This window comes from Nicotiana sylvestris, chromosome 11 (genome assembly GCF_000393655.2).
Source record: "Nicotiana sylvestris chromosome 11, ASM39365v2, whole genome shotgun sequence".
Lineage (NCBI taxonomy): Eukaryota > Viridiplantae > Streptophyta > Magnoliopsida > Solanales > Solanaceae > Nicotiana > Nicotiana sylvestris.
This window is the reverse complement of record NC_091067.1, coordinates 40,670,769-40,697,176: the sequence shown is the minus strand read 5'-3', so window position 1 is coordinate 40,697,176 and position 26,408 is coordinate 40,670,769. Positions and strand designations below refer to the sequence as shown.

The 26,408-nt window shown below is 39.6% G+C and overlaps 2 protein-coding genes across 2 annotated transcripts; both read right to left on the bottom strand.

Moving 5' to 3' along the window:
• Window positions 1-1,088: 1,088 nt before the first annotated feature.
• Window positions 1,089-2,782, bottom strand: LOC104243379 (G-type lectin S-receptor-like serine/threonine-protein kinase At4g03230). The gene is made up of 6 exons (XM_009798561.2): window positions 2,686-2,782; window positions 2,421-2,617; window positions 2,129-2,339; window positions 1,763-2,000; window positions 1,533-1,683; window positions 1,089-1,451 (listed from the first exon to the last, which is right to left on the bottom strand). Exons 1-6 carry the CDS (start codon window positions 2,780-2,782, stop codon window positions 1,140-1,142), a joined length of 1,206 nt encoding a protein of 401 aa, XP_009796863.2. The 3' UTR covers window positions 1,089-1,139.
• A 6,710-nt stretch (window positions 2,783-9,492) lies between these two features.
• Window positions 9,493-10,269, bottom strand: LOC104243381 (G-type lectin S-receptor-like serine/threonine-protein kinase At2g19130). Its single transcript, XM_009798563.2, has one exon. The coding sequence runs from the start codon at window positions 10,267-10,269 to the stop codon at window positions 9,493-9,495; it is 777 nt and encodes a 258-aa protein (XP_009796865.2).
• Between the last annotated feature and the right edge of the window lie 16,139 nt (window positions 10,270-26,408).

Genomic DNA, 26,408 nt, shown 5'->3' with positions numbered 1-26,408 from the left:
ATGTACATAAAGGACATTTTTTATAGTTTCTTTATCCAGCAAACATGCACTACCAATATGTGTGATATCTGCCTTTCCCCTGTAGGTAGATGTACTCTATCATTGTTAGAGTTGTTTGTAGTTCTAGTGTTAGCTAACAGTTCTAATTTTGAGGCAATGTGATGAGTTGCTCCTAGTGTTAGCTAACAGTTCTAATTTTGAGGCAATGTAATGAGTTGCTCCTGGAAGTAGAATAGAATCTCTCATTAAAGCATGAGCAGTAGGTGAAAGAGAACTTGAAAGAATCGACTGCATTGGGAAAGAAACTTTGGGTCTCAATTGTTACCCTCAAGTTCCTCTGTTTTAAATCAATCCTTTGTGTTATCTTCCTCGACCATGTTTGGGTTTTATGACCTTTGAGCAAGTTTTTTGGAGTTCGAACATGAATTTTCCCATTTGAATCAGCTAATATGGCCATTTCCAAATAGCTTGGTGATCATCCTTTTTAAAGCAACCAATGGTCCAGAATTCATAATTTTCAATTACACATGTTTAGTATTGCGTGGAAACCATTCTTGGTATGCCAGAGACCTCCAATCAGTTTAGTTACAAGTAGATGGAGAATTTTGTATGTATTGGTGGACGGGATATATCCCTAATTTAAATTCCATAACATGAGCTTTTTGGTTGTGGTATTATACACCTTGTGGTTGAAAATGAGCTGAGTGAGAAGAGAATAAGAATAACTACTGTTAGCACTAACGAAAATGAACACTTGTTGAGATGAATCTGATCCACTGGTTTGAAACTGTTCTATGTTGTTGGACTGCTTGATATATATATATATATATATATATAAAGCAGAGAAGTTGCAATTAGCAGGTATGAGTGAGAACATTATATATATTGAAAGGTTCAATGTCCCTTCACTAAAACTGCACTAATCGGTCGTGCCACTGTTTGTTAAGTGTTATATTGTCTCTGACTGTTAACATATCACAACAAATTTGTACTTGTTAACTGAAGTGTTCTAAACAACAAATTCCTTTCTGGCCTTCCTCTAGCATTTTAGATTAAGGGCTTAACATATTGCTCCAGTATTTCTCAAGTACAAAAAAATATATATGTTGAGTACAAACACTTGAAAGTACCCCTCCCTGCTAGCGTCCTTCTTCGACTGTAATTGTCACCTGATTGTTGGAGACAATGTATTGCTTACTGGAGGAAGAAGAAAGTTTCCTAGAAGTGTGCGTCCTTATTACAAAAGCTGGTCGATTAGGTTGTGGAAGACTACTACCTTCGCCTCCCAGCATTAAAATAACATCTGACATGTTAGGACGTTTATTTGGATCTTCTTGTACGCACAGGAGCCCAATATTTATACACTTCGTTGCTTCACTTGTGTTGCAAGATTCAAGTAAGGACTTGTCTATCAATTGTATTTCAGCTTCTTCTGTCCACAACTTCCATGCCTGTGATAGATTTTCTATCAGAGAATCAAAGCTAAGTAAAAGATACAATATTACTACATCATGGGAAGTTTTTTCACTTACATAGCCCAACAAGTTCAAGGCTTCTTCTGATTGATAAAATCCTGTATTCCTCCTTCCGCTGACTATCTCAAGTAGGACTACTCCGAAACTAAACACATCTGACTTGATGGAAAACAATTCGTCCAGTGCATACTCAGGAGACATACAGCCACTGGTGAAAAAATGCATTAAGTATAAGATTTTTTTACTTCCTGCTAGGAATTAATGAGATGAAGGGATGTTCTACTTACTAGGTCCCCACTACTTTCTTTGTATTTGCCTCCGTTCCTTTTCCTTCAACTATCCTTGCCAAGCCAAAATCTGAAATTTTCGGATTCATCTCCTCATCTAGTAACACATTACTAGCTTTTAAATCTCTATGAATGATCCGCAGTCGTGAATCATGGTGTAGATAAGCAATACCCCGTGCAATGCCCAATATGATGTCATAACGCTTCTCCCAATCCAATAATTGACAATGTGTTCTATCTTGCATCATTACCATGAAAAAGTTTAGTGATGTCGATAAAATTAGATCAATTATCCTTGTCAAAAAAAATAGATCAATTATAAAAACAAAAAATTTGAGAATAAAAGACTTGTTTTGGCTAACTTACCGAATATGAATGTATCTAAACTTTTGTTCAGCATATATTCGTAGAGTAATATCTGTTCAGTTTTATTAATGCAATAGCCCAATAGCCTCACCAAATTTCGATGTTGAAGTTTTGCAATTAAAGTTACTTCATTCTTAAATTCATCTATGCCTTGTCCTGAATGAGTAGATAACCTTTTCACTGCAATTTCCTTTTCTCCTGGAAAGATACCCTGCCAAAAAATTTTCATCTCATTACTCTAAGGTCAATGTGGCCGTACCAGTTCACAGAGTCTTAAGAATGAAATTTTCACCTTGTAAACAGGACCAAATCCTCCTTGTCCGAGCTTAATTGCATTTGAGAAGTTGTCAGTAGCGGCCAAAATGGTCTCCAAATGAATATATGGAACATCAATCACTTCATCATTGTTTTCATTCATCAATACTTTTGCTTTTCCTTCAACTTTGTGCCAGTGAGATATTTGTGTCCCTTGATTACCTTTTCTTCTATCTGAAATAGAAAGGGGAGAAAAAGAAGAAAAACATAACAACCTCGTTACTTTATGTGTTAAAAATTACCATAAATATATGTGGGCCTTGTCAACATTAAGTAAGCCTTCAGAGGCTGCCACGTGTCGCCAACAAGATGTGATGATTTGGTCTCAGAAGGTAACATTAAGTAAACCTTCAGAGGCTGCCACGTGTTGCCAACAGGACGTGATGATTTGGTCTCATAAGGTTGACGTCATTAAAGAAACGCTATGCCGTCGACGAGGTCGACGTAGCTCAACATAGGGTGAAGACGAGGAGCGAATACGAGGACAAGCACTCCCTTTATTATAGCAGTAATGGCTAGTTTTAGGAATAGGGTTTCTAAGTGAATATTCCTCCCAATTGTACTATTTAGTGTTTTTTGGTCCATGCACCCCTATAAATAGAAGAATATGTGGTTATAGGGGAGACTGGATACTGATTTTGTAAAGAACAACACATTAACATTCACTAAAAATTCTTACTTTACCATATACATACAAAGTCCACCTTTCTCTCACATCTTTATCTATCTTTTTTCCCACGATCCAAGGAGGATTCGAATATTCAAAGAATTTATCATCATCTATCTTGGTCATAAGGAATATCAAGGAATCCCACCATTTTCGGGTGACTCACATCCATTTTATTTACATAAATGTCATTTATCGTTATTTATTATCATTTATCGCTATCTTGCATATTCTTTGATCATTGATTATAGCATTATTGTTATTATTTATTGCCATTCAAACAACACAGGTGAGATCCTACTACAAGAAGCATTTAATTTATCTTTTAGATATTAATATTGGCTAAGATTAACCCCACTTTATTATAAAATTCGATTACATAAGCCTAAATTTAAGTTTTGGGTCATATAGTTTGGCGTCGTCTGTGGGAATTTTCTAACCCAACTTTTTAGTTTCCATTAGATCTATAACTTGCGTGAACACAAAGTTTATCTTTTTCTCTGCCAACAAAACAAACCTCCATGGTAGGTAATCAAGGAAAGGGAACGAAGGTAACAGATAATGTTCCTCTCAACCTCATGAGTACCATAAACGAAGGTTATGATACCCATGACGAGGAGGTAATGCCCACGGCCTCTCCCAAGCTAGAGAGGTCACCTACACCTTTCTGCAGCACAACAAAACCAAACAGGAAGAGGGCCTCCACGTCCACAGAAGAGGAGGCGCCATCCATCGTAAAAAAGCTCCTCGAAGCATGGCTAACTGATACTCTAGCCAGCATGCTCAATAAGCAAACCCCATGCATGACCACAGAAACCGCGAGAGTCCATGCAGCACCACACAGGAACGAACAGGACGACCAACCGAGCCCTCTGACTTCAGGTAAAACTCACACTATTACTGACAGTGCAAGTGACAACATCCTCGCCACCGTGATGAAAATAATGGAAGAAATGGAAAACGAGAACAGGGCACTCAGGGACCAAATGAAAGAATACCAGGAACGGGTAGACAAGATATCAGGCGCTCCTAAATTAATACCAAAAATATACGCCGACAGGTTTGTTGAACAGCCATACCGAGAAGAAGCGGCTCCACACGTCATACCAAAAACTTTCAAGACGTCCCCATATCTCAGAATCTACGACGGTATAACCAATCCTGAAGATCATGTAACCTACTACGTCACCGCCATGAAAGGCAACAACATCACCAAAGAGCATGTGTCTTCCATCTTGCTAAAACAATTCGAAGAGACTCTCACTGGAGGGGCATTGATATGGTACTCACAGTTGCCCGCTTACTCCATAGAAACATTCGAAGAGATGGTCGATAAGTTCGTAACAGCTCGTGTCGGGGCTAAGAAAGTTAAAATAAGGGTGAATGATATCTTCACCATCAAACAATCCTAGGAGAAGGATTGAGGGACTTCCTTGCCCGATTCAATAGGGAGAAAAACCACTGAGTTCTTCGATAAGTGGCACATTAAGAGGATACTTTCAACTCCCTAGTACCCCACCGATAACGGGCAGGCAGAATCCTCCAATACATCTATGTTAAACATCATGAAGAAAAACTTGAGGACGCCAAGGGACTGTAGCTAGAAATACTCCCTGAAGTGTTATGGCTGCACAGAACGACCCTGAAGACGAGCACATGAGAGACACCTTATTCTCTAGTCTATGGAACGGAGACAGTAATACCAGTCGAAGTCGAATAATCCATCCTAAGGTACTTCCATGAAAGCGGCAACGATAACGACGAGAACAGGAGACAAGATCTCGACGAGGTCGAGGAGCGACAAGATATGGCATACATAAGGATGGTCGCACAAAAATAGCAAGCAGAACGCTATTACAACAAATAGGCAAAAATTCAATTGCTCAAGGTCGGGTACAACGTGCTCAAATCCAAGACCCAGGCAACTAGAGACCCCACAAGAAAGCAAGTTGGGAACTAAATAGGTGTGTGCATTCGAATCGGTTTATCGATACATCAAATCAATTATTTATTATCGAATTATTGATTTATCGATTTCAATTTCAATTTCGAAATTTTCCTTATCAAGTTATCGATTTTGATTTTATTCTCTTCGGTTATCGGTTTATTGATAAACCGATAAGATATACTAAAAAAATTCCTTTTTTTACCCTTATTTTATAATACCCTTTCCTTTACCCTAAGTCCCTAACCCTATTATTGCATCTACCACATTTAAGGAATGATCATATTTAAAGCTCAAGGAAATGAAGTTCAAATTAATGGAAAATAGAATTAGCCGTGATGATGTATTTTTATTTTTATTTTATATCGTTGGAGTGTTGGTGGTATACATTTGATCCCTTACTTTAGTTTCGTTGCATGTGCATGTTGACACAATTTTTATGTTATAAACGGTGTTCGTCTTATTTTAGTTTCTTTTTGTTCATATTAGTTAGGCGTGTTTATAGCAATATACTTTCCGTGGTATCCCGCAAATTTTCTTATTCGTGTAATCGATAACCGAATCGATAAGCCCCAAAAATCGATAAATCGAAATTGAAAAAATCGAAACCTTATTGAAACGATAACGATAAGCATATGTACAAATCGATAATCGATAAGTAATTATCGATAAGGGTCAAATCGAATCGATAAATCGAATGCACACCCCTAGAACTAACTGAAACGGACCATACAAAATCATAGCCAGAGTAGACAAGGGTTCATTCCAATTGGAAACTATGGAAGGGAAACTCCTACCAAACAATTGGAGTAACAATCATCTTATGTACTTCAACTTCTAAAAAATAACAAATGTCCCGTAAGTCGTACTATTTTTTCCCTCACTTGAGTTTTTTCCCAGTTGGGCTTTTTCAAGGAGGTTTTAAACGAGGCGACGAACGGGACACTTTGAATTGATGTAAACGAGAACAGACACATATTTCATTGCCCGACTCCTCAAGAATCTCCAAGTTGAATGAAAGGACTAGATATACTGGAACTAGGACCGGAATGCCAGCTAACACCCAAAACATGTAATTTTTCTCCAAAAAATTGCCTAAAGGAAAAATGATGTAATAAGTGCAACAACGACAAAATAATAACGATGCACATTTATTGAAATTGCTCTCCTAAACAGTAAGTTCGACCAGCTCGAACAATACCTATCGACCCCAGCCGCGACTTAACAAGAACACTACGTTCGATCAGCTCGAACAACACCTATCGACCCTGGCCATGGCTTAAAAAGAACGGTGTGTTTGCCATCTTGAGCAACACCTATCGGCCCCCGGCTACGACTTAACAAGAAAGGTACGTTTAACCAAGCTCGAACAACACCTATCGGCCCTCTAAATCAATGAAAGGTACATTCGACCAAGCTCGAACAATACCTATCGGGCCTCAACCCTAACTTAACGAAAGGTACTTTCAACCAAGCTCGAATAACACCTATCAGCCCTCAGCCATGAACTAATAAAAGGAAAGTTCGACCAGCTCGAACAACTCCTATTAGCCCATGGCCACAACCCAATCAAAGGTACGTTCGAACAGCTCGACTGACTCTTATTAGATCTCAGCTACGACTTAAACAAAATAGTATGATCGGAAAACTCGAATCGCATTTATCGGCCCTTGGCCTCGACATAACTCAACGATATGGTTCGACCCGTTCAAACAACACTTATCAGCCCTAGGCCTAAACTCGAGTGGAAGATAACAATGAAGAGAACACAGAAGCAAAACACAAGTACAAATATAAGAACGCACAAAGACAAAAGGCATATATGAAACCAAAAAGAACCTTTATATTCATAGAGAAAGTTTATACAAAGGCGTTCAAAGGCGCCAACCAAAAGTACAAGAGATGAACAAAAACACAAAAATTCAGTGGCCGCCGCACCCTCGACCTCCATTGTCCAAATTCAGTGGCCGCCGCACCCTCGACCTCCATTGTCCTCTCCTTCCCCATCTCGGATGTAGCAGAGTCACACCATGAGCTATCTGCGAGCTGGTCCACATCTCCCCCATGGACGGGAAACACGACGGCTAGTGGAGTAGGTTGATCCTCCTCATTAACTTTTAAAAAAAAAGATTCAACATAGCTATGGAATTTGTAGAATGATGAAGTATGGAAGATGAGAGTATTAAGGAAAGTTAAATATCAAAATGCGAAGAATATTCGAGTATGATAAGCTAGTAAAATTTTTGCAAAAAAAAAGATGGCTCTAAAGAAAGTGAAATTCAAATAATGGAGGCACAATATGAAAGCACCGGACTTGAAATGGTCTATCATAATTGTCACTAGTATCGAAACGACAAAGCCATTCAAGGGGCGCGCGTGAACCGACGTGACGCATCGAGAATCATCATCATTATGACGAATGACGAATGACGTCACGTGTCTCTTTGACAAGATAGTTCCATTAAATCACCCGGGAAATTTAAGATTTGAGATATGCGGTCCGCGTAGCGCTACGTCGCCTGTTTTTACAACGACTACGACTGTTGTTATTTGCTCATTGAACTCGCCCACGAGGATGACCTCAGCAAGCAGAGGGACTAACTATTTTTACAACAACCACGACTACCCTTATCTGCTCATTGAATTCGCCCACGAGGATGACCTCAACAACCAGAGGGACTAATTGTATGGGTTAAAAATTGCCATAAATATATGTGGGCCTTGTCAATATTAAGTAAGCCTTCAGAGGCTACCACGTTTCACCAACAGGACGTGATGATTTGGTATCAGAAGGTCGACGTCGTGAAAGAAACGATATGTCGTCGATGAGGTTGAGGTAGATCAACATAGGGTGAAGACGAGGAGCGAAGATGAGGACGAGCAGTCCCTTTATTATTGCAGTAAAGGCTAGTTTTAGGAATATTCCTCCCAATTGTACTAATTAGGGTTTTTTGGTCTATGTACCCCTATAAATAGAAAAATAAGTAGTTATAGAGGAGATTGGATACTGGTTTTGTAAAGAACAATACATTAACATTCTCTGAAGATTTTTACTTTACCATATACATATAAAGTCTACCTATCTCTCACATCTTTATCTATCTTTTCTCCCACGATCGAAGGAGGATCCGAATATTCAAAGAACTTATCATCATCTATCTTTGTCGGAAGGAATATCAAGGAATCACACCCTTCCCGGGTGACTCACATCCATTTTATTTATATAAATGCAATTTATTACTATTTATTGTCATTTATTGCTATCTTCCATATTCTTTGATCATTGATTATAGCATTATTGTTGTTATTTATTGTCATTCAAGCAGCACACATGAGATCCTACTACAAGAAGCATTTGATTAATCTTTTGAATATTAATATTGGCTAAGACTAACCCCACTTTATTATAAAATTCGATTGTATAAGCCTAAATCTAAGTTTTGGATCATACAATTACCTATGTTGTGCGGGCTCTTCATTTTAGCCGCCGCACCCGTCTCGACATGACACTAGGACTAGTAAAGGTGTGGGATTCGTATCGGGTGTGATCAATCGAGATCGGGTACTTTGACCACAATCTATGGACAAATTTGAAGAAAAAAAAAGGAAATATTGAATTTAGCTACTGCATGGCAGTGCGTAGTACCTACAACTTGAAAAATTCTCAAAATGAAAGATTGAATTATTGGATGCACTCCACAACTTACAAGTAAGTTTTCCACATAATATCTCATAGTGTAGGATATTTTTATAGATCTATTTTGAAAATTTTGAATTATTTTTAACCGAATCTCCCCCTTTATCCGTACCTTTATGCTTAACCAAGTATCTAAAATTTTAGATTATGAAGGATACGACCATTAGATCCAAGCCCAGATCGGATACCCGCACCTGAGTCTGGGAAACATAGCTCATTACCTCAATCGGATTGAGAAAGTCCTTTGGAATTAAGTCCAAAAAGGGATAAATAAAAAATCTTCCATTCAGTAAATACCTGCTCTTATTGCCATTCTTCTTCTTCTACTACTAAAGTAGATGTAGCTAAAGCTGCCTATCAGTAGAGCCATAAAAGTTGTTATGGATGAAAGTAAAGCTATCAGCTTCATCGATCTCGTAGCCTTAGTTTGAGCTGAAAGTAGAGAGCCAAGAACAAGTTAGATATATTTAACATCTATCTTGAAGGATTTGATATTTTTACTTTGTTCGCTAACTCCTCAACAAAGAAAAAGGAATAAGAGAATCATTGTCATAGGTGTTAATATTAATAAGGAATTGTATCCACAACATAGTGCTTTTTACCATTATGAATTAAAGAATTAAGATAAGTTATTCTTGTATGCTATTCTAACCTTCAGGTGAGCCACGTTTGACAAAGATAGTCCTTCCTGTTTCATCTTCGCTGAGCTGTTCCAAATTGAACAGATCCCCTGCCCAAATTTAACAGTTACTGGAACCATCATAAGTATAAGCATTACAAGAGCAACTGTTGAAACATGTAGATCTACACTGTGAGGCGTCCTCAACTGTGACATTAGTATATTGTGGAATAGGTAATCTCATAGTAAAATTCATCCAAAAACTGTCATTGTCTTCAGCAATGTCACTGCATTGCAACTTTCCAATTCTTACACAGCCACCTGAATAATTTTTCGAGTTCCAATCACCAGTTGATCTTGGCTTGAAACCGCTCAAACAATTGCAGGATGCGTTAGCATTACTGCAAACCCCGAACGTCCCACAACTAGCATAAACCTCACATCGTTCTCTAGGCAGTGACCAGAGTAGAGTCCAAGCAATGGAACTATCCGACCATGATAGTTGTTGAACTTGTCCTGAGAGACCCATGTTCCACCTTGATGCGATTGCCCTATTAAAAGGGGAATATGTAAAATATAGCTCGTTCTCATTGTCTGTATAGCTGTAATTGTATACTGTGTTCAGCCAGTCAGGCACTGAGCTGAATATACGACCATTCCATGAACCACTAGCCCAATACCGTGTAGTCCTTTTCCATTTAAGAACAAACTGACCATGTTTTGGGTCCAGTTCCAGAGAAAACAATCCTGGTGCCGGATCATAAAAATGCTTCCATGAAGTTAGAACACTTTTTTTTTGGGTACGTTTGTCATATCCAAGCTTAGCACCAGGCAATAACGTGTCCGTTGGGTAGTCAAAACTTTGCCAAAGTAGTAAGGGTGCTGACGAATTGGACATATCCCTCAAAATCAAATTTCCATCATCATGAAGAACTGCTGTTACTGAAATATTTCGAACGACGTTCCCAGAAAGTGCTGACCAAATTGAGTCATGATTTTTATCAAGAAGGACCAAGTTGCCTTGAATAATGGTTGTCACACCTCCTTTTTACACACCCGAAGGTAGTACAAGGGAGTTTTTCCAATTAAAGTGACATTAGTCGAAATGAGATTAATTTATTCAATTTTGTTCAGAGTCGCCACTTGGGATAGTTTATTTGGTGTCCCAAGTCACCGATTTATTTTAAATCCAAAATCGAGGAAAATTTCGACTTTCCTTTTTGAGGTCTGCGAACCAGAAATTTTGAATAAGGAACTCTGTTAACCCGGGGAAGGTGTTAGGCATCCCCGGATTCCGTGGTTCTAGCACGGTCGCTTAAACTATTATAACTGGCATATTATCTGATTTTAATACATGTTTTAAACTATTGTGCATTTTTACCTTATAACCGCTTTTATTTAATTATTGTTACATATTGCGAATTATGTCACGAGAACCGTACTCACGATCTACAACACGTTTAATTTTTTTTTATATAGATTAAATTGTGGTCGGGTCACATAATTGTACCCCCGGATTTTAGTAACTAGGTGTCACAAACTACGTTACGGGAACCGTACCCGTAGCTATGACAATTATTCAATTAACGCACCTAAAGTAAACTACGAAAGTTCAAGCCAATTTCTATTTTTTTTAGCTTGCGTTTTCTATCTCTTTTATACATGCACGAAGATATACATACTTCAAAAGTTTTTGTAAAAAAGGAAGATATATATTTAAATTTGCTCGACTTATGTAACTTAATGTACAAGTCATGAAAATACATAGACTAGTAAAAAAAAGGATTGGATAAATCAGGAGGCAAAAAGTCCAAGAACAAGAAAACGTGAGGCAGAGAGGATAGGGGGACAAATTTTGACGTTAAACTAATCAAATAAATAAAGTAGATTGTGGTTGTAAAAGCTGGAGTGCACAAACAACTCATTAACAAACTATTGAGGAATCATTATGCCTACGAGTTGAAACATGTGATACTATATATCTTTATATTTTTGCTACTAAAAAAAACTATATACCTCATGATGCCGCTTATCTTATTTCTGAAAGTGGAGTATAGAATATAATTTACGGCTTGTTTGCTATTAAAAGATAACCATTGCTGGCCATCAGATCCTCGATTTAAGAGCAAATTTGCTTGAATTTTACTCTCTTCCTCGATGACAAGAAGTGGAAATTAAAGAAAATGAGTAAAGACTCCCAAAGCAAATAACAGATTCAAAAATCTTTACAGCATTTACTTCGTCAACATTTAATCTAAAGTTTAACATTTTCGATTCATTACACTACTTTATTCAAATGGAAACCAAACATTCATCCATGACACACTAGAATAGCAGAAATCGTATTTTTGAGCAAATCCAAAAATCTAAAAGGAATTCAATAACTTTATATAGCCATTCAGCAAAACATAATACAAAGGATTTGGGACTGACCTAACAGAGTTAAGCGGACACCAAGAGATAAGCCAAAGAAAAGCAGAATCCAAATCACATGAGGAGCTCAAGAAGCAATTTCAACAGTAGTAACAGAGCAGCAAACCTTTACCCGAATCCAGCTGAAAATTTTGAATTTTGAAGCCTTTGCTTTCAGCTCTTTTGAGTGTGAAGAACTTTCAAAGTGAGTTTCTCAAATGTTGGGTGTGAATTCAGGTGTGCATTTTCAAAGAAACTTTCGTGGTAAAATGAGTGTGTGCGACCGTTTTTCTTGGGAAGAAAAGGTGAGATCTGCTGTATTTGTCTATTGCTTGGAGAAAAAATCCAAGAAGAAGAAGTGAGCTCTCTTATAAAATGTGCCCTTTTCTATATATAATTTTTTTAAGGTGAGGTCTTGATGTGTGTGTTATAAGTAGAGAGAATGATGAAGAGTGGGTGGAGGAAATATTTTTTGGAGAGAGTGGGGAACATGATTGGGAAAAGTGGGGAGAGTGGGGATCATGAGTGAGGAAAATGGGGAAAGTGGGTAGTGAGTAGAGAAAGTGGGGAAAGTGGGTAGTGAGTGGAGAAAGTGGGGAACATGAGTGAGGAAAATGGGGAAAGTGAGTAGTGAGTGGAGAAAGTGGGTAGTGAGTGGAGAAAGTGGGAAAAGTGGGGAACATGAGTGGGGAAAATGGGGAAAGTGGGTAGTGAGTGGAGAAAGTGGGGAAAGTGGGTAGTGAGTAGAGAAAAGTAGAAATAAATTCAAACATGGTCAAAAATAAGCTGCTCACAGCTGCCCCTCTTTGCTCGAAAACATGAAGAGTTTTCGGGCAAAGATAAAGTGAGCAACTACAAGCAATTTTTGCCCGTTTGAAACTCCATTTGGAAGAATTTTGAAAAAGTTTGACCGAACCTTGCTTCGGAGGTTGCCTACATATCCTTAGCTATAAAGGAATCAAGTCAGTGTAGTTCTGAAAGTTTTGGTAGCTGGGATTACCGGAAAACTGTGGTTTCACTGCTGTTGCTGTTGTTTCTGCTTGCTGAGCTCCTTATTACACAAAAAAATGGAAAAATAAAAAGCTAAACTAGCTAAGCCTATCAACTATGAGTTACAAGATTCTCATCTATAAGTCTCTTGAAGCTTGATCTTGAGTCTTAGCTGGTTCTTGTTGTTGGACTCCGATCTGAATCTTGATGCTCGTTAGCTGCAATCGTTGGTTCATTCTTCAGCTTTTGGATCAAGGCAGGACATGCGAAGCTTGTGGCTTCAATCCTATCTTAAGTCGTCCGCATCTTTTCTCCGCTTCTGCACTTTAGAGCTCACTTCTTTTTTCTTGTTTTTCTTTTCTTTTATTTGAAAAGAGACTTCTTCTTTTGGTCGCCTCGAAACTTGTCCCTCAAGGTAAAACCTGCTTAGGCACCAAAACAAACAAACGAACAAAATTTTTCTGCCCCAATTTTCACTAGGAAAATTTTGTGAGTTATTGCAACAAAATCTAAATTATTTCTTTATTGAAAGCAATAAAATCGGGATTGTGTATCCTAGAGAAAAAGAGATTAGGTAATGGAGACCCTATATCTAAAATGAAATCAAATGGGGATCGGAGGCCCCAAGTTGGAAAGATTACCAGGTTATGCTGGAAAAATGATTGGATTATGCCGGAAAGGTCCTCGGGTTATGCCAGGGAAGACCATGGGTTATGTCGGGAAAGTCATCGGGTTATGCCGGGAAAGTCATCGGATTATGCCGGAAATAAAAAAGGTCCTCGGATTATGTCGGGGAGGTCCACGGTTTATGCCGGGAAATTCATCGGGTTATGCCGGGGAGGTCCATGAGTTATGCCGGGAGAAAAGAAAAAAAAAAGGTCCCTGGGTTATGCCAGGGAGGTCCATGGGTTATGCCGGGAGAAAAAGAAAAAGGTCCCTAGGTTATGCCAGGGAAGTCCACGGGTTATGCCCGGAGAAAGAAAAAGGTCCTTGGGTTATGCCAGGGAGGTCCACGGGTTATGCCGGGAGAGTCATCGGGTTATGCCGGAAAAGAAAAAGGTCATCGGGTTATGCCGGGGAGGTCCACGGGTTATGCCGCGAAAGAAAAAAAAGTCATCGGGTTATGCCGGGGAGGTCCACAGGTTATACCGGAAAAGTTCATCGGGTTATGCCAGAAAAGAAAAAAGGTCCTCGGGTTATGCCGGGGAGATCCACGGGTTATGCCGGGAAAGTCATCGGGTTATACCGGAGAAAGGAAAAGGTCTTCGGGTTATGACGGGGATCAACTAGAGAGTGGAACTTAATACTAAAAGAGATTACCAGGTTATGCTGGCAGTGACTAGGGAATGAGACCCTAGCTGGGAAAAGATTACCAGGTTATGCTGGCATCGACTAGGGAATGGGATCCTATGTTGGAAAGGACGTAGCTGGAGATTGGAGACCCTATGCTACCATGATTTTGAATTTCTCTTCTTCTTCTTTTTATTTTTATTTTTTATCAATCTTCATTTTATTTTTATTTTTATTTTTATTTTTATTTTTATTTTTTTTATTTTTTTATTTTATTTTTTATTTTTGAGTTTAAGAAAATGAGTAAAAATGCAGGAAAGAATTGGGAGGAGACTTTCCTTTTGGGTTGATTATTGCAGCATAGTTATTTCTAACCCTTGCGCATTTCCTTTTGGTTGCACCTGCTTTTTGCATGGTTGCTTTGGATTGCACCTGTTTCAATTTTTCAAACAAAGAACAACTATTAGTTTGAAACGGTGGTCGGTTTTATGGCCTTCATTGTTTTTGATCACTTAATCTCGGCGTAGCTCTTTTGGTGAGAATCTCTGCAGTTTGCTGAAGATTAATCTCTCTCCTAAAACCGAGGAACTCAACTTTCCAAACTTTCCAAACGGCGGTTCAACCGTGCGGGGCTTTGGCCCTTTCACTTTAATCCACCTCTAGGGCTTTGACTTCGAATTTCTTTCCATTTTCAATAACTCTGATTTTAGAGCATCGACTATTATGGCCAGTCGGGATCGACTTGATGCACCCGCTGAGGCTGGGGTACTTTTCTTTGAACTTGGTTTTTATCAAGCAGAACTATGTAAAACCAATCTTGCCACCTTTTCTTTGTATTAGTTACGGAACAGAGTTAGACCGAAAGATGTTCAAGGAAAAGTAAACAAAGGACAAGAAAATGAATTTAAAAGAGAAGCATCCCTTTCGGGGAGGAAGGACAGACTTATCTGAGGTGCATGCAGACTTCAAATAGACATGACATACTTCTTGGACTAGACAACTGATCCGCACAAATATCCTATCTTCTCATAAACCCATTGCGACCTGTGTTTCAAAACCGAGAAACCTTGCCAGGACTCTTTCAATACCAATGGTGGTGAGGGGTTTCTTCTTTTCGATCGATGACGCCCTTTGTGGGTTTTCACCAATCGGTCTCTCTCATTTCTCTTCTTACCGCCGCCTTATAGTGCTCGTTACGAGTTTTCACTAACAAGACTCTCTCATTTTCGATTTCTCTGCTCGCCATTGCCTTATGGTGCCCGTAGGTTTTCACCAATAAGACTCTCTCATTTTATTTCTCTCATCTTGATTGCATCAGATCCAAGCAACTGCGTTCTTTGATTTTGAAAAACCTTTTGCCGATTGATCGAAAGGACTTGAAACAGGTTTGGGTAAAAAGAACTTGGATCGAATTACAAATTTGGAACCGTTCGGGTGGGTTCATCGCCGAATTATTATAACGTCTGCCCCAGTTTCACTTTTGGGGAAATTTAGATTTTTGTTTTGGTGTGACTGAACCCCAGGGAGAGGCTGCCTATGTATCCTTTCGGAATCAAGTCGAACGTAGTTCAAGAAACTTTGTTTTTGATTTTTCTTTTGTTTTTTCTGTTTTGTTTTGTTTTCTCTTTTTTTAATGACACTTTCAGGTTCCAAAGAGGGTAATGAAAGAAAGGTAAGCGGCTCAAAGGGTTAGCAAAGGATTGGAGTGTTTAGGGTAGCGAGAATGAAAGCCTTCGTCATCCCAATCGGATAATGTTATTGCTGCAGAAGGATTAGACATAGTACCTTTTGACTGCATCTGCATTTACAGCTGTTTCAAAGTCATTTCCTTCAATATCTCCCAGATACAATGCCCCTTTTGGCAACAATTTTCTGATGATGTATGGACCTTTCCAGTTAGGAGAAAATTTTCCTTTGGCTTCTTGATGATGGGGGAGAATACGCCTTAAGACAAGTTGCCCCACTTCAAAGTTTCTAGGCCGCACTTTCTTGTTGTAGGCACGAGCCATTCTTTGTTGATACAACTGCCCGTGGTAGACTGCAGTCATTCGCTTTTCATCGATCAGGGTTAACTGTTCCAAATGGGTTTTGACCTACTCACTGTCTTCAATTTCAACTTCAACAATGATCCGGAGAGAAGAGATTTCAACTTCCACGGGTATTACGGCTTCCGTGCCATAACCCAAAAGGTACGGGGTTGCTCCGACCGATGTGCGCACAGTAGTGCGATACCCCAATAATGCAAACGACAACTTTTCATGCCACTGCTTGGAACTTTGAATCATCTTTCTCAAAATCTTTTTGATGTTCTTGTTTGCTGCTTCGACGGCACCATTGGCTTTGGGACAATAAGGAGTAGAGTTCCGATGCGTTATCTTGAATTGTTCACATATATCTCTCATCAAATAACTATTCAAATTTGGAGTATTATCCGTAATGATAGTGTTACATCTCACATTTTCGTACGTTAAAAGTTTCGTCTTCGGTCAACTAACGTAGAATCGGGGAGGAGATCATCTTTAAGTTAACGTATTAACAAGCAATAAATAAGTGTTATGAGGGATAAACGGGTACACGGATTAACGAAAACAAGTTTCGTTGAAAGTGGACAATTTGGAATAAAATATGGGTCAAGCGATAATACCCGAAAATTATAAACTAGTACCATGTAAGGTACCATATGACCACGGTAGTGTAATATATAATGTATATATATGAAGTATTTTGAAAATAAATAGAATTTTAAGTAATTTGTGATAATTCTTAAATTATGCGGGTAATAGATTAATTATCGGGTAACGAAACATTACTTGGTTAACTAATAAGTGGATAAAAAAAATTAACAAAAACTTACTCTAAAAACGTGGCAGTAAACTACCACTTAAGCATATGACTCATGGTCATATATGCTTCATACTAAGTAACGTGTAAATTACATAACTCATAAGAATGAGTCATCTTCTAAAAGCTTGCTCAACATTTAAATGCTTGGTCTCTTGTGGGAAAGAAATGATTAGTACGTCCAAGATTTGGTCACAAGTCTTAAGCTTCTGCCTTTAATACACAAGGACAAGCAATCTTTTAAAGTTCTACAACAGAGATTAAACCCAGTACACAAAAACGCTAGGAGCAGAACAAATTCGTCCACGAATTCAAGGAATCCAAATGTAAATTTTGGAGAAGCAGATTCGTTTAAATAATTCCAGGAACAGGTATGTTAAGGCCCTCCCTTCTTTCTTTTGGCATGGTTTAGATTATGCGAAAGAAACGAGCAGATACACGGTTTCTATAAATTATTCTATTCATAGAAATAGTAAGGGTGACTATATTCTTGATTCCCCATGAGAATTATTATTTCCTTCTGTTCATGGGTCTCAAAATAATACGCAGTTGGAAAAAATTTATCCGGAAGGAATATTGAGATTATTACGTATTTTTCATGCATTTCGTACATGTGCATTGACCCATGACGTTATATACTCGTATATTTGTAAATATATAAATATATGGGATATGGGAAAAGGTTACGGCGTTATATACGCAAGACCACCTGATCAGCTGGTATATGATAATGATGTTGCCCACAGTGGCTGAAATATGATTCAAACGGCATTATATACGCATATAGGGGTATGTATTCAAATGGCGTTATATACGCATATATATGTATGTGTTCAAACGGCGTTATATACGCATATATATGTATGTATATATATGTATATGGGATATGGGAATGGTTATGGCGTTATATATGCACCACCACTTAATCAGCTGGTATACGATTATGACGTTGCCCACAGTGGCCGATATGATGTGATGGAATGCCCTTAGAGACTGATGATATTATGTAAATCCATACTTATGCATGGCTTGGCATTTACACGCACGTGCATCACATTATAAACGTTTCAAAATATACAAAGTTATTCAGATTTAAAGATGTGTTTCAGTATTCCATGTTTCATCTATGTCTATTACGTACTAATTTTCATGCCTTACATACTCGGTACATTTTTCGTACTGACTCCCTATTCCACGGGGCCTGCGTTTCATGCCTGCAGGTGCAGGTAGGCAAGCTGACGGTCCTCCTTCTTAGGATCCCTGATCAGCGAGAGTTGGCATGCTCCATTTGATTCGGAGCTACTTTTGATATTGGTACGATATGTTTGTACATATATATGTATATGAGTATGACATGGCTCAGTCCTGTCTTTGTACAGTTATGTTTCTGTTAGAGGTCTGTAGACTGTATGTCTAGTTGGGTTATACGTGGCCTTGTCGGCTTTCAGTTTTTGATGTATAGTTGTCTATAGCAGCCTTGCCGGCTCGCCCACTGTATTCTGTCTGTATACGTACATATGCCATGATGGCAGGCTTCTTTCACGTATGTTAATTTTGTAATGCAGCAGATGTTATTCAGGTTCATATTTTAGACGTATACTTAGGGGTGTTTGATTGGTAAGACTCAGGCGCTCATCGAGACCCATCGATTTGGGTCGTGACAAAAGTGATATCAGAGTAGTTCTGTCCTAGGATTGTTTGTAGACCATATGTAGTAGAGTTTTGTTTATGGGTGTGTCGTGCACAACACTTATAAACAGAAGGCTACAGGACATATAGGATGTTATCCTCTCTTTTATCACAAGATCGTGCAATACAAGAATTCTTGTTCCTAACGATACGTTATATTTTCAGCAATGCCTCCAAAGAGTACGGCCACCTAGAAGGGAAAGTCCATGGCTGGTGAGACTACTAGTCGAGCACCACGAGTTACCAAGGCTCGGGGAGAATCTCATGGTGAGGTTCCATCTCAGACTTCACATACCCCGCCTTTTCCAGAAGAGTTCTGTAGGGCACCAGCTCCAACACCCGCCCCTATACATTCAGCACCTCAGCAGGATACGCCAGGTCAGGAGATGAGAGATGTTGTTCAGTTATTTACCCGATTAGTAGCCGCACAGGCTCGACGTCAGGAAGCAGGTATTTGTCACACAGATAGGTCCGTGAGCGCGAGGGTTCGTGACTTTATTAATTTAGACCCTCCGGTATTCACTGGAGCAGACCCGAATGAGGACCCTCAAGTATTTATTGATAGAGTACAGAGGACGTTACGGGTAATGAAGGCCACTAAGACTGAGTCAGTTGAGCTAGCTTCCTATAGGCTCCGAGATGTTGCAGTTAATTGGTACGAGTCTTGGGAATTGTCCAGAGGTGAGAATTCCCATCCCGCGGCATGGCAGGAGTTTACAGAAGCTTTTTTGTCATTATCTGCCACCAGAGCTTAGGCGAGCCAGAGTTGATAGGTTCTTGACCCTTCGGCAGGGAAACATGAGTGTTCGGGAGTACTGTATTCAGTTTGATTCGTTGGCTAGGTATGCACCCACTATTGTATCTAAGATGGAGGATCGGGTTCACCGGTTCGTGATGGGGTTAGAACCTTACTTGCTTAACGATTGTATGTCGGTTTCACTTTATCCAGACATGGATATTTCTCGTATTCAGGCATATGCTCAAGGTGTAGAGGAGCGTAAACAGAAACAGAGGGCCGATCGTGAGCATGATAAGGCCCATAATAAGAGTGCGAGGTCTTCGGGTCCTTCTGGTGATCGAGATGGTCAGAGGCAACAGTATTCGAGATATCCATCCCAGCCCTCGGCTAGCGCGCCCCTCAGTTTGGAGGAAAGAGATTTGATCGTTCTACATATTCAAGGCCTGGCCAGAATTTTAGGGCCTCAAGTTTTCAGTATAGGGGTAAGTCAAATCAGATGAGGCCACCCTTACCACGATGTACTCAATGTGGTAAGCAGCATACCAGGCAGTGCCGTATGGGGTCAGGTGCATGTTATACTTGTGGTCATCCGGGCCACGTTATGAGGGATTGTCCGATGAGAGGTGATGCAAGCATAGCTCAGCTAGGGGGATCTATGGCTGGATCATCATCATCGTACGCCCCCTAGGCAAAGTCCCCAAGCACCAATGAGTCGTGGTAGAGGTAGAGGCGGAGCATCTAGCTCGAGCATCCCTCAGAACCGCATTTATGCATTAGCAGGACGACAGGACCAAGAGTCATCGCCTGATGTTGTTACAGGTATATTATCAGTCTCCTCATATGATGTATATGCACTAATTGATCCAGGTTCCACCTTATCATACGTTACTCCGTTGATTGCTAGTAAGTTTGAAATAAAACCTGAATCGGTTAAACCTTTTGAGGTGTCTACACCTGTTGGGGACTCGGTGATAGCTAAGCAGGTATATAGGGATTGCATAATAATAGTTCATGGTCGACCTACCTTAGCAGACTTAATCGAGTTAGATATGGTAGAATTTGATGTTATAATGGGGATGGATTGGTTGGCTTCTGGTCATGCCAATGTTGATTGTAGATCGAAGATAGTTCGATTTCAATTTCCGGGGGAGCCTATTTTGGAGTAGAAAGGTAACACGGCATCGCCGAGAGATATATTTATTTCCTATCTCAAGGCAAGGAAGATGATCAGAAAGGGCTGTATTTATCACTTAGTTCGGGTTCAGGATGTGGAAGTAGAGTCACCAACTATTCAGTCCATCCCTATGGTAAATGAGTTTCCAGATACCTTCCCTGATGAACTTCTGGGTCTCCCGCCAGAGCAAGAAATTGAGTTTTCTATTGACCTACTACCAGATACTCACCCAATATCTATTCCTCCCTATAGAATGGCCCCCGCAGAGCTGAAAGAATTGAAAGAACAACTAAAGGACTTGCTTGGAAAAGGTTTTATCAGACCTAGTACGTCCCTGTGGGGAGCACATGTGTTGTTTGTAAGGAAGAAAGATGGTTCCTTAAGAATGTGTATTAATTATAGGCAACTGAATAAGGTGACGATCAAGAATAAGTACCCGCTCCCGAGGATTGATGACTTATTTGATCAGTTGCAAGGTGCCAAGTGGTTTTCAAAGATAGACTTGAGGTCCGGGTACCACCAAGTAAGGGTTAAGGATGAAGATATTCCGAAGACAGCGTTCAGGACTAGATATGGGCATTTTGAGTTTCGGGTTATGTCGTTCGGTCTAACCAATGCCCCAGCAGTATTCATGGATTTGATGAACTGTGTGTTCAGGCCTTTCTTAGATCTGTTTGTAATTGTATTTATTGACGATATACTGGTATATTCTTGTTCAGAGGATGAGCATGCTGGTCATCTGCGTACGGTGCTCAGAGTTCTACAAGAAAGGAAGTTGTATGCAAAATTTTCTAAGTGTGAATTCTGGTTGAACTCTGTAACTTTCCTTGGGCATATCATTTCAGGTGAAGGCATCCTGGTGGATACACAAAAGATTGAGGCAGTAAAGACTTGGCCTAGGCCCACAACACCAACGGAGGTTCGTAGTTTTCTTGGGTTGGCAGGTTATTACAGGAGATTTGTGGAAGGATTTTTTTCCCTTTCAGCACCTTTAACAAAGTTGACTCAGAAGGGGGCAAAATTTCAATGGACTGATGCTTGTGAACGGAGTTTCCAGGCATTAAAGGATAGGTTAACTTCTGCACCGGTTCTCACGCTCCCAGAAGGGACCGATGGTTATGTTATCTATTGTGATTCTTCAGGCATTGGTTTGGGTTGTGTGCTGATGCAGCATGGTAAGGTTGTGGCTTATGCTTCTAGACAACTAAGAAAGTACGAAAATAACTACCCGACCCATGATTTAGAGTTAGCTGCGGTGATTCATGCACTAAAGATGTGGAGGCACTACTTGTATGGCATTCATGTTGATATTTATACGGATCATAAGAGCCTCCAGTACATCTTCAAGCAAAGGGAATTGAATCTTCGTCAAAGGAGATGGTTGGAGCTACTTAAAGACTATGATGTTAATATTTTATACCATCCGGGGAAGGCAAACGTAGTTGCCGATGCACTCAGCCGTAGATCTATGGGTAGCCTGTCGTATTTGCAGCCAGAAAAGAGGGGAATAGCCTATGAGGTTCATCAGCTAGCTAGTCTTGGAGTTAGGTTATTGGACTCAGGTGACACTGTAATTACTCTTCAGGATACGGCAACATCATCTTTAGTAACTGAAGTGAAGGAACACCAATACGAGGACCATGTGCTAATTCATTATAGAGATACCACTCTTCAGAAGGAGAAGACACAGTTTGAAATTACCGAAGATGGGGTCCTCAGATACCAAGGGCGATTATGTGTGCCTAATGTTGCGGGGTTGCGTCGACAGGTCATGGGAGAAACCCACTATTCCCGTTATTCTATCCATCCAGGAGCGACAAAGATGTATCACGACATCAGGAAAATATATTGGTGGGACGGAATGAAAAAGGACATAGCTGAATTTGTTGCTCAATGCCCTAACTATCAGCAGGTTAAGATTGAGCATCAAAAACCTGGTGGATTATTGCAGGCTATGGAGATTCCGACTTGGAAATGGGAAATAATCAATATGGACTTCATCATAGGCTTACCTCGTACCCAGCGTAAGTTCGATTCGATATGGGTGATTGTTGATAGGCTCACAAAGTCAGCCCATTTTTTCTTCCCGTTAGAACTACATACTCCTCAGAAGATTATGTTAGGCTTTATATTAAGGAGATAATACGATTGCATGGTGTACCTGTATCTATTATCTCAGATATAGGAGCTCAATTTATAGCTAACTTCTGGAGATCCTTCCAAAAGGGATTGGGGACTCAAGTAAGCCTTAGTACAGCATTTCATCCCCAGACAGACGGACAGGCTGAGCGTACAATTCAAACACTGGAGGATAGGTTGCGAGCTTGTGTAATAGACTTCAAAGGTAGATGGGATAATCATCTTCCGCTTATTGAGTTCGCATATAATAATATCTACCATTACAGCATTCAGATGGCTCTATACGAAGCCCTTTACGGACGAAAGTGTAGGTCGCCTATAGGGTGGTTCAACGTTGGAGAATCTGGATTACACGGGCCAGACCTGGTTCAGCAAGCCATAGGAAAAGTAAAGCTTATCCGGGATCGACTATTGACAGCTCAAAGTCATCAGAAGTCATATTCAGACGTGCGACGTCGAGATTTAGAGTTCGGGGTTGATGACTGGGTATTCTTGAAGGTGTCACCTATGAAGGGTGTGATGAGATTTGGCAAAAAGGGTAAACTTAGCCCACGGTATATTGGGCTTTATAAGATCATTCGGAGGGTGGGCCGAATAGCTTATGAGTTAGAATTGCCCTCACAATTGGAGTCTGTCCATCCGGTTTTTCATGTATCTATGTTACGAAAGTACATTGGCGATCCTGCCCGAGTGGTACCTACGAATGATGTACAGCTTACAGAGGACTTGTCAAATGAGGAAATTCTGGTTGCCATTCTAGACCGACAAATCCGCAAGCTACGGAATAAGGAGGTAGCCTCTGTGAAAGTGCTTTGGAGGAACAACAATGTAGAAGAAATGACGTGGGAGGCCGAGGAAGACATGAAGTCTAGATATCCCTACCTATTTCCTCTTCCAGAAAAGGGTCTAACTGAGACGTCACAACCTCAAGGTGCGTGTATAAATTCTTCTATTGATTATTGTCATTATCCTGTGTGTCGTTGAATTATTAAGCTTCTACGGGGAGAGTTGGTAGTAGTATTGTTACAAAAGGCGAACTTGCCAAAGTTATATGCATCACGGAGAGTGAAACATTCGAGGACGAATGTTTCTAAGGGGGGAAAGATGTTACATCTCGCATTTTCGTACGTTAAAAGTTTCGTCTTCGGTCAACTAACGTAGAATCGGGGAGGAGATCATCTTGAAGTTAACGTATTAACAAGCAATAAATAAGTATTATGAGGGATAAACGGGTACACAGATTAACAAAAACAAGTTTCGTTGAAAGTGGACAATTTGGAATAAAATACGAGTCAAGCGATAATACCCGAAAATTATAAACTAGTACCATGCAAGGTACCATATGACCACGGTAGTGTAATATATAATGTATATATATGAAGTATTTTAAAAATAAATAGAATTTTAAGTAATTTGTGATAATTCTTAAATTATGCGGGTAATAGATTAATTATCGGGAAACGAAACATTACTCGGTTAATTAATAAGTGGATAAAAAAAATTAACAAAAACTTACTGTAAAAACATGGCAGTAGACTACCACTTAAGCATATGACTCATGGTCATATATGCTTCATACTAAGTAACGTGTAAATTACATAACTCATAAGAATGAGTCATCTTCTAAAAGCTTGCTCAACATTTAAGTGCTTGGTCTCTTGTGGGAAAGAAATGAGTAGAACGTCCAAGATTTGGTCACAAGTCTTAAGCTTCTGCCTTTAATACACAAGAACAAGCAATCTTTTAAAGTTCCACAACAGAGATTAAACCTAGTACACAAAAACGCTAGGAGCAGAACAAATTCGTCCAAGAATTCAAGGAATCCAAATGTAAATTTCGGAGAAGCAGATTCGTTTAAATAATTCCAGAAACATGTATGTTAAGGCCCTCCCTTATTTCTTTTGGCATGGTTTAGATTATGCGAAAGAAACGAGCATATACACGGTTTCTATAAATTATTCTATTTCATAGAAATAGTAAGGGTGACTATATTCTTGATTCCCCATGAGAATTATTATTTCCTTCTGTTCATGGGTCTCAAAATAATACGCAGTTGGAAAAAATTTATCCTGAAGGAATATTGAGATTATTACATATTTTTCATGCCGTACATGTGCATTGACCCATGACCAGATAACGTTATATACGCGTATATTTGTAAATATATGTATATGGGATATAGAAAAAGGTTACGGCGTTATCAGCTGGTAATGATGATGATGTTGCCCACAGTGGCTGAAATATGATTCAAATGGCGTCATAAATGCATATAGGGGTATGTATTCAAATGGCGTTATATACGTATATATATGTATGTATTCAAACGGCGTTATATACGCGTATATATGTATATATATATATATATATATATATATATATATATATATATATATATATATATATATATATATATGTATATATATATATATATGTATATGGGATATGGGAATGGTTATGGCATTATATACGCACCACCACCTGATCAGCTGGTATACGATTATGACGTTGCCCACAGTGGCCGATATGATGTGATGGGATGCCCTCAGAGGCTGATGATATTATGTACATCCATACCTATGCATGGCTTGGCATTTACACGCACGTGCATGACATTATAAACGTTTCAAAATATACAAATTTATTCAGATTTAAAGATGTGTTTCAGTATTCTATGTTTCATCTAGTTCTATTACGTACTAATTTCCATGCCTTACATACTCAGTACATTTTTCGTACTGACGCCCTATACCACGGGGCATGCGTTTCACGCCCGCAGGTGCAGGTAGGCAAGCTGACGGTCCTCCTTCTTAAGATCTCTGATCAGCGAGAGTTGGCATGCTCCATTTGATCTGGAGCTACTTTTGATATTGGTATGATACGTTTGTACATATATATATATATATATATATGAGTATGACATGGCTCAGTCCTGTCTTTGTACAGTTATGTTTCTGTTAGAGGTCTGTAGACAGTATGTCTAGTTGGGTTATACGTGGCCTTGTCGGCTTTCAGTTTTTGATGTATAGTTGTCTATAGCAGCCTTGCCGACTCGCCCACTGTATTCTGTCTGTATACGTACATATGCCTTGATGGCAGGCTTCTTTCACGTATGTTAATTTTGTAATGCAGCAGATGTTATTCAGGTTCATATTTTAGACGCATGCTTAGGGGTGTTTGATTGGTAAGACTCAGGCGCTCGTTGCGGCCCATTGATTTGGGTTGTGACAGATAGTTGCAGGACTACCAAAATGGCAGATGAGGTTGGAATGCACGAAGTCTACTACAGTTTTCTTGGTGACATATTTGAGGGTAATTGCTTCAACCCACTTTGTGAAGTAGTCGATAGCGACCAATATGAATCTATGCCCATTTGAAGCTTTCGGCTCAATCGGCCCAATGACGTCCATACCCCAGGCAACAAATGGCCAAGGTGCTGACATGGGATGCAGTTCTGTAGGCGGTGCATGAATCAAATCACCGTGCACCTGACATTGGTGACATTTTCGGACGAAACTGAAGCAGTCCTTTTCCATAGTCATCCAGTAATAGCCTGCTCGTAGGATTTTCTTTGCAAAAAGATACCCATTCATGTAGGGTACGCACACTCCTGCATGTACATCATACATGATTCTTCCGGCTTCTTTGACATCAACACATCTTAACAAGTTGATGTCTGGAGTCCTTTTGTACAAAACATCACTGCTCAGGAAGAAACCACTTATGTACCGTCTGATGGTTCTCTTTTGGTCCCCACTGGCTTGCT

What these genes read in the sequence shown, in the direction of transcription:
- LOC104243379 (XM_009798561.2), bottom strand. Translation starts at nt 2,782, where the DNA reads ATGTTACCTTCTGAGACCAAATCATCACATCTTGTTGGCGACACGTGG. An exon ending in GATTTGGTCCTGTTTACAAG is followed by an intron (nt 2,340 to 2,420) that starts GTGAAAATTTCA and finishes ATTTTTTGGCAG; the next exon opens with GGTATCTTTCCAGGAGAAAA. An exon ending in CCTTGAACTTGTTGGGCTAT is followed by an intron (nt 1,452 to 1,532) that starts GTAAGTGAAAAA and finishes AATCTATCACAG; the next exon opens with GCATGGAAGTTGTGGACAGA.
- LOC104243381 (XM_009798563.2), bottom strand. Translation starts at nt 10,269, where the DNA reads ATGTCCAATTCGTCAGCACCCTTACTACTTTGGCAAAGTTTTGACTAC.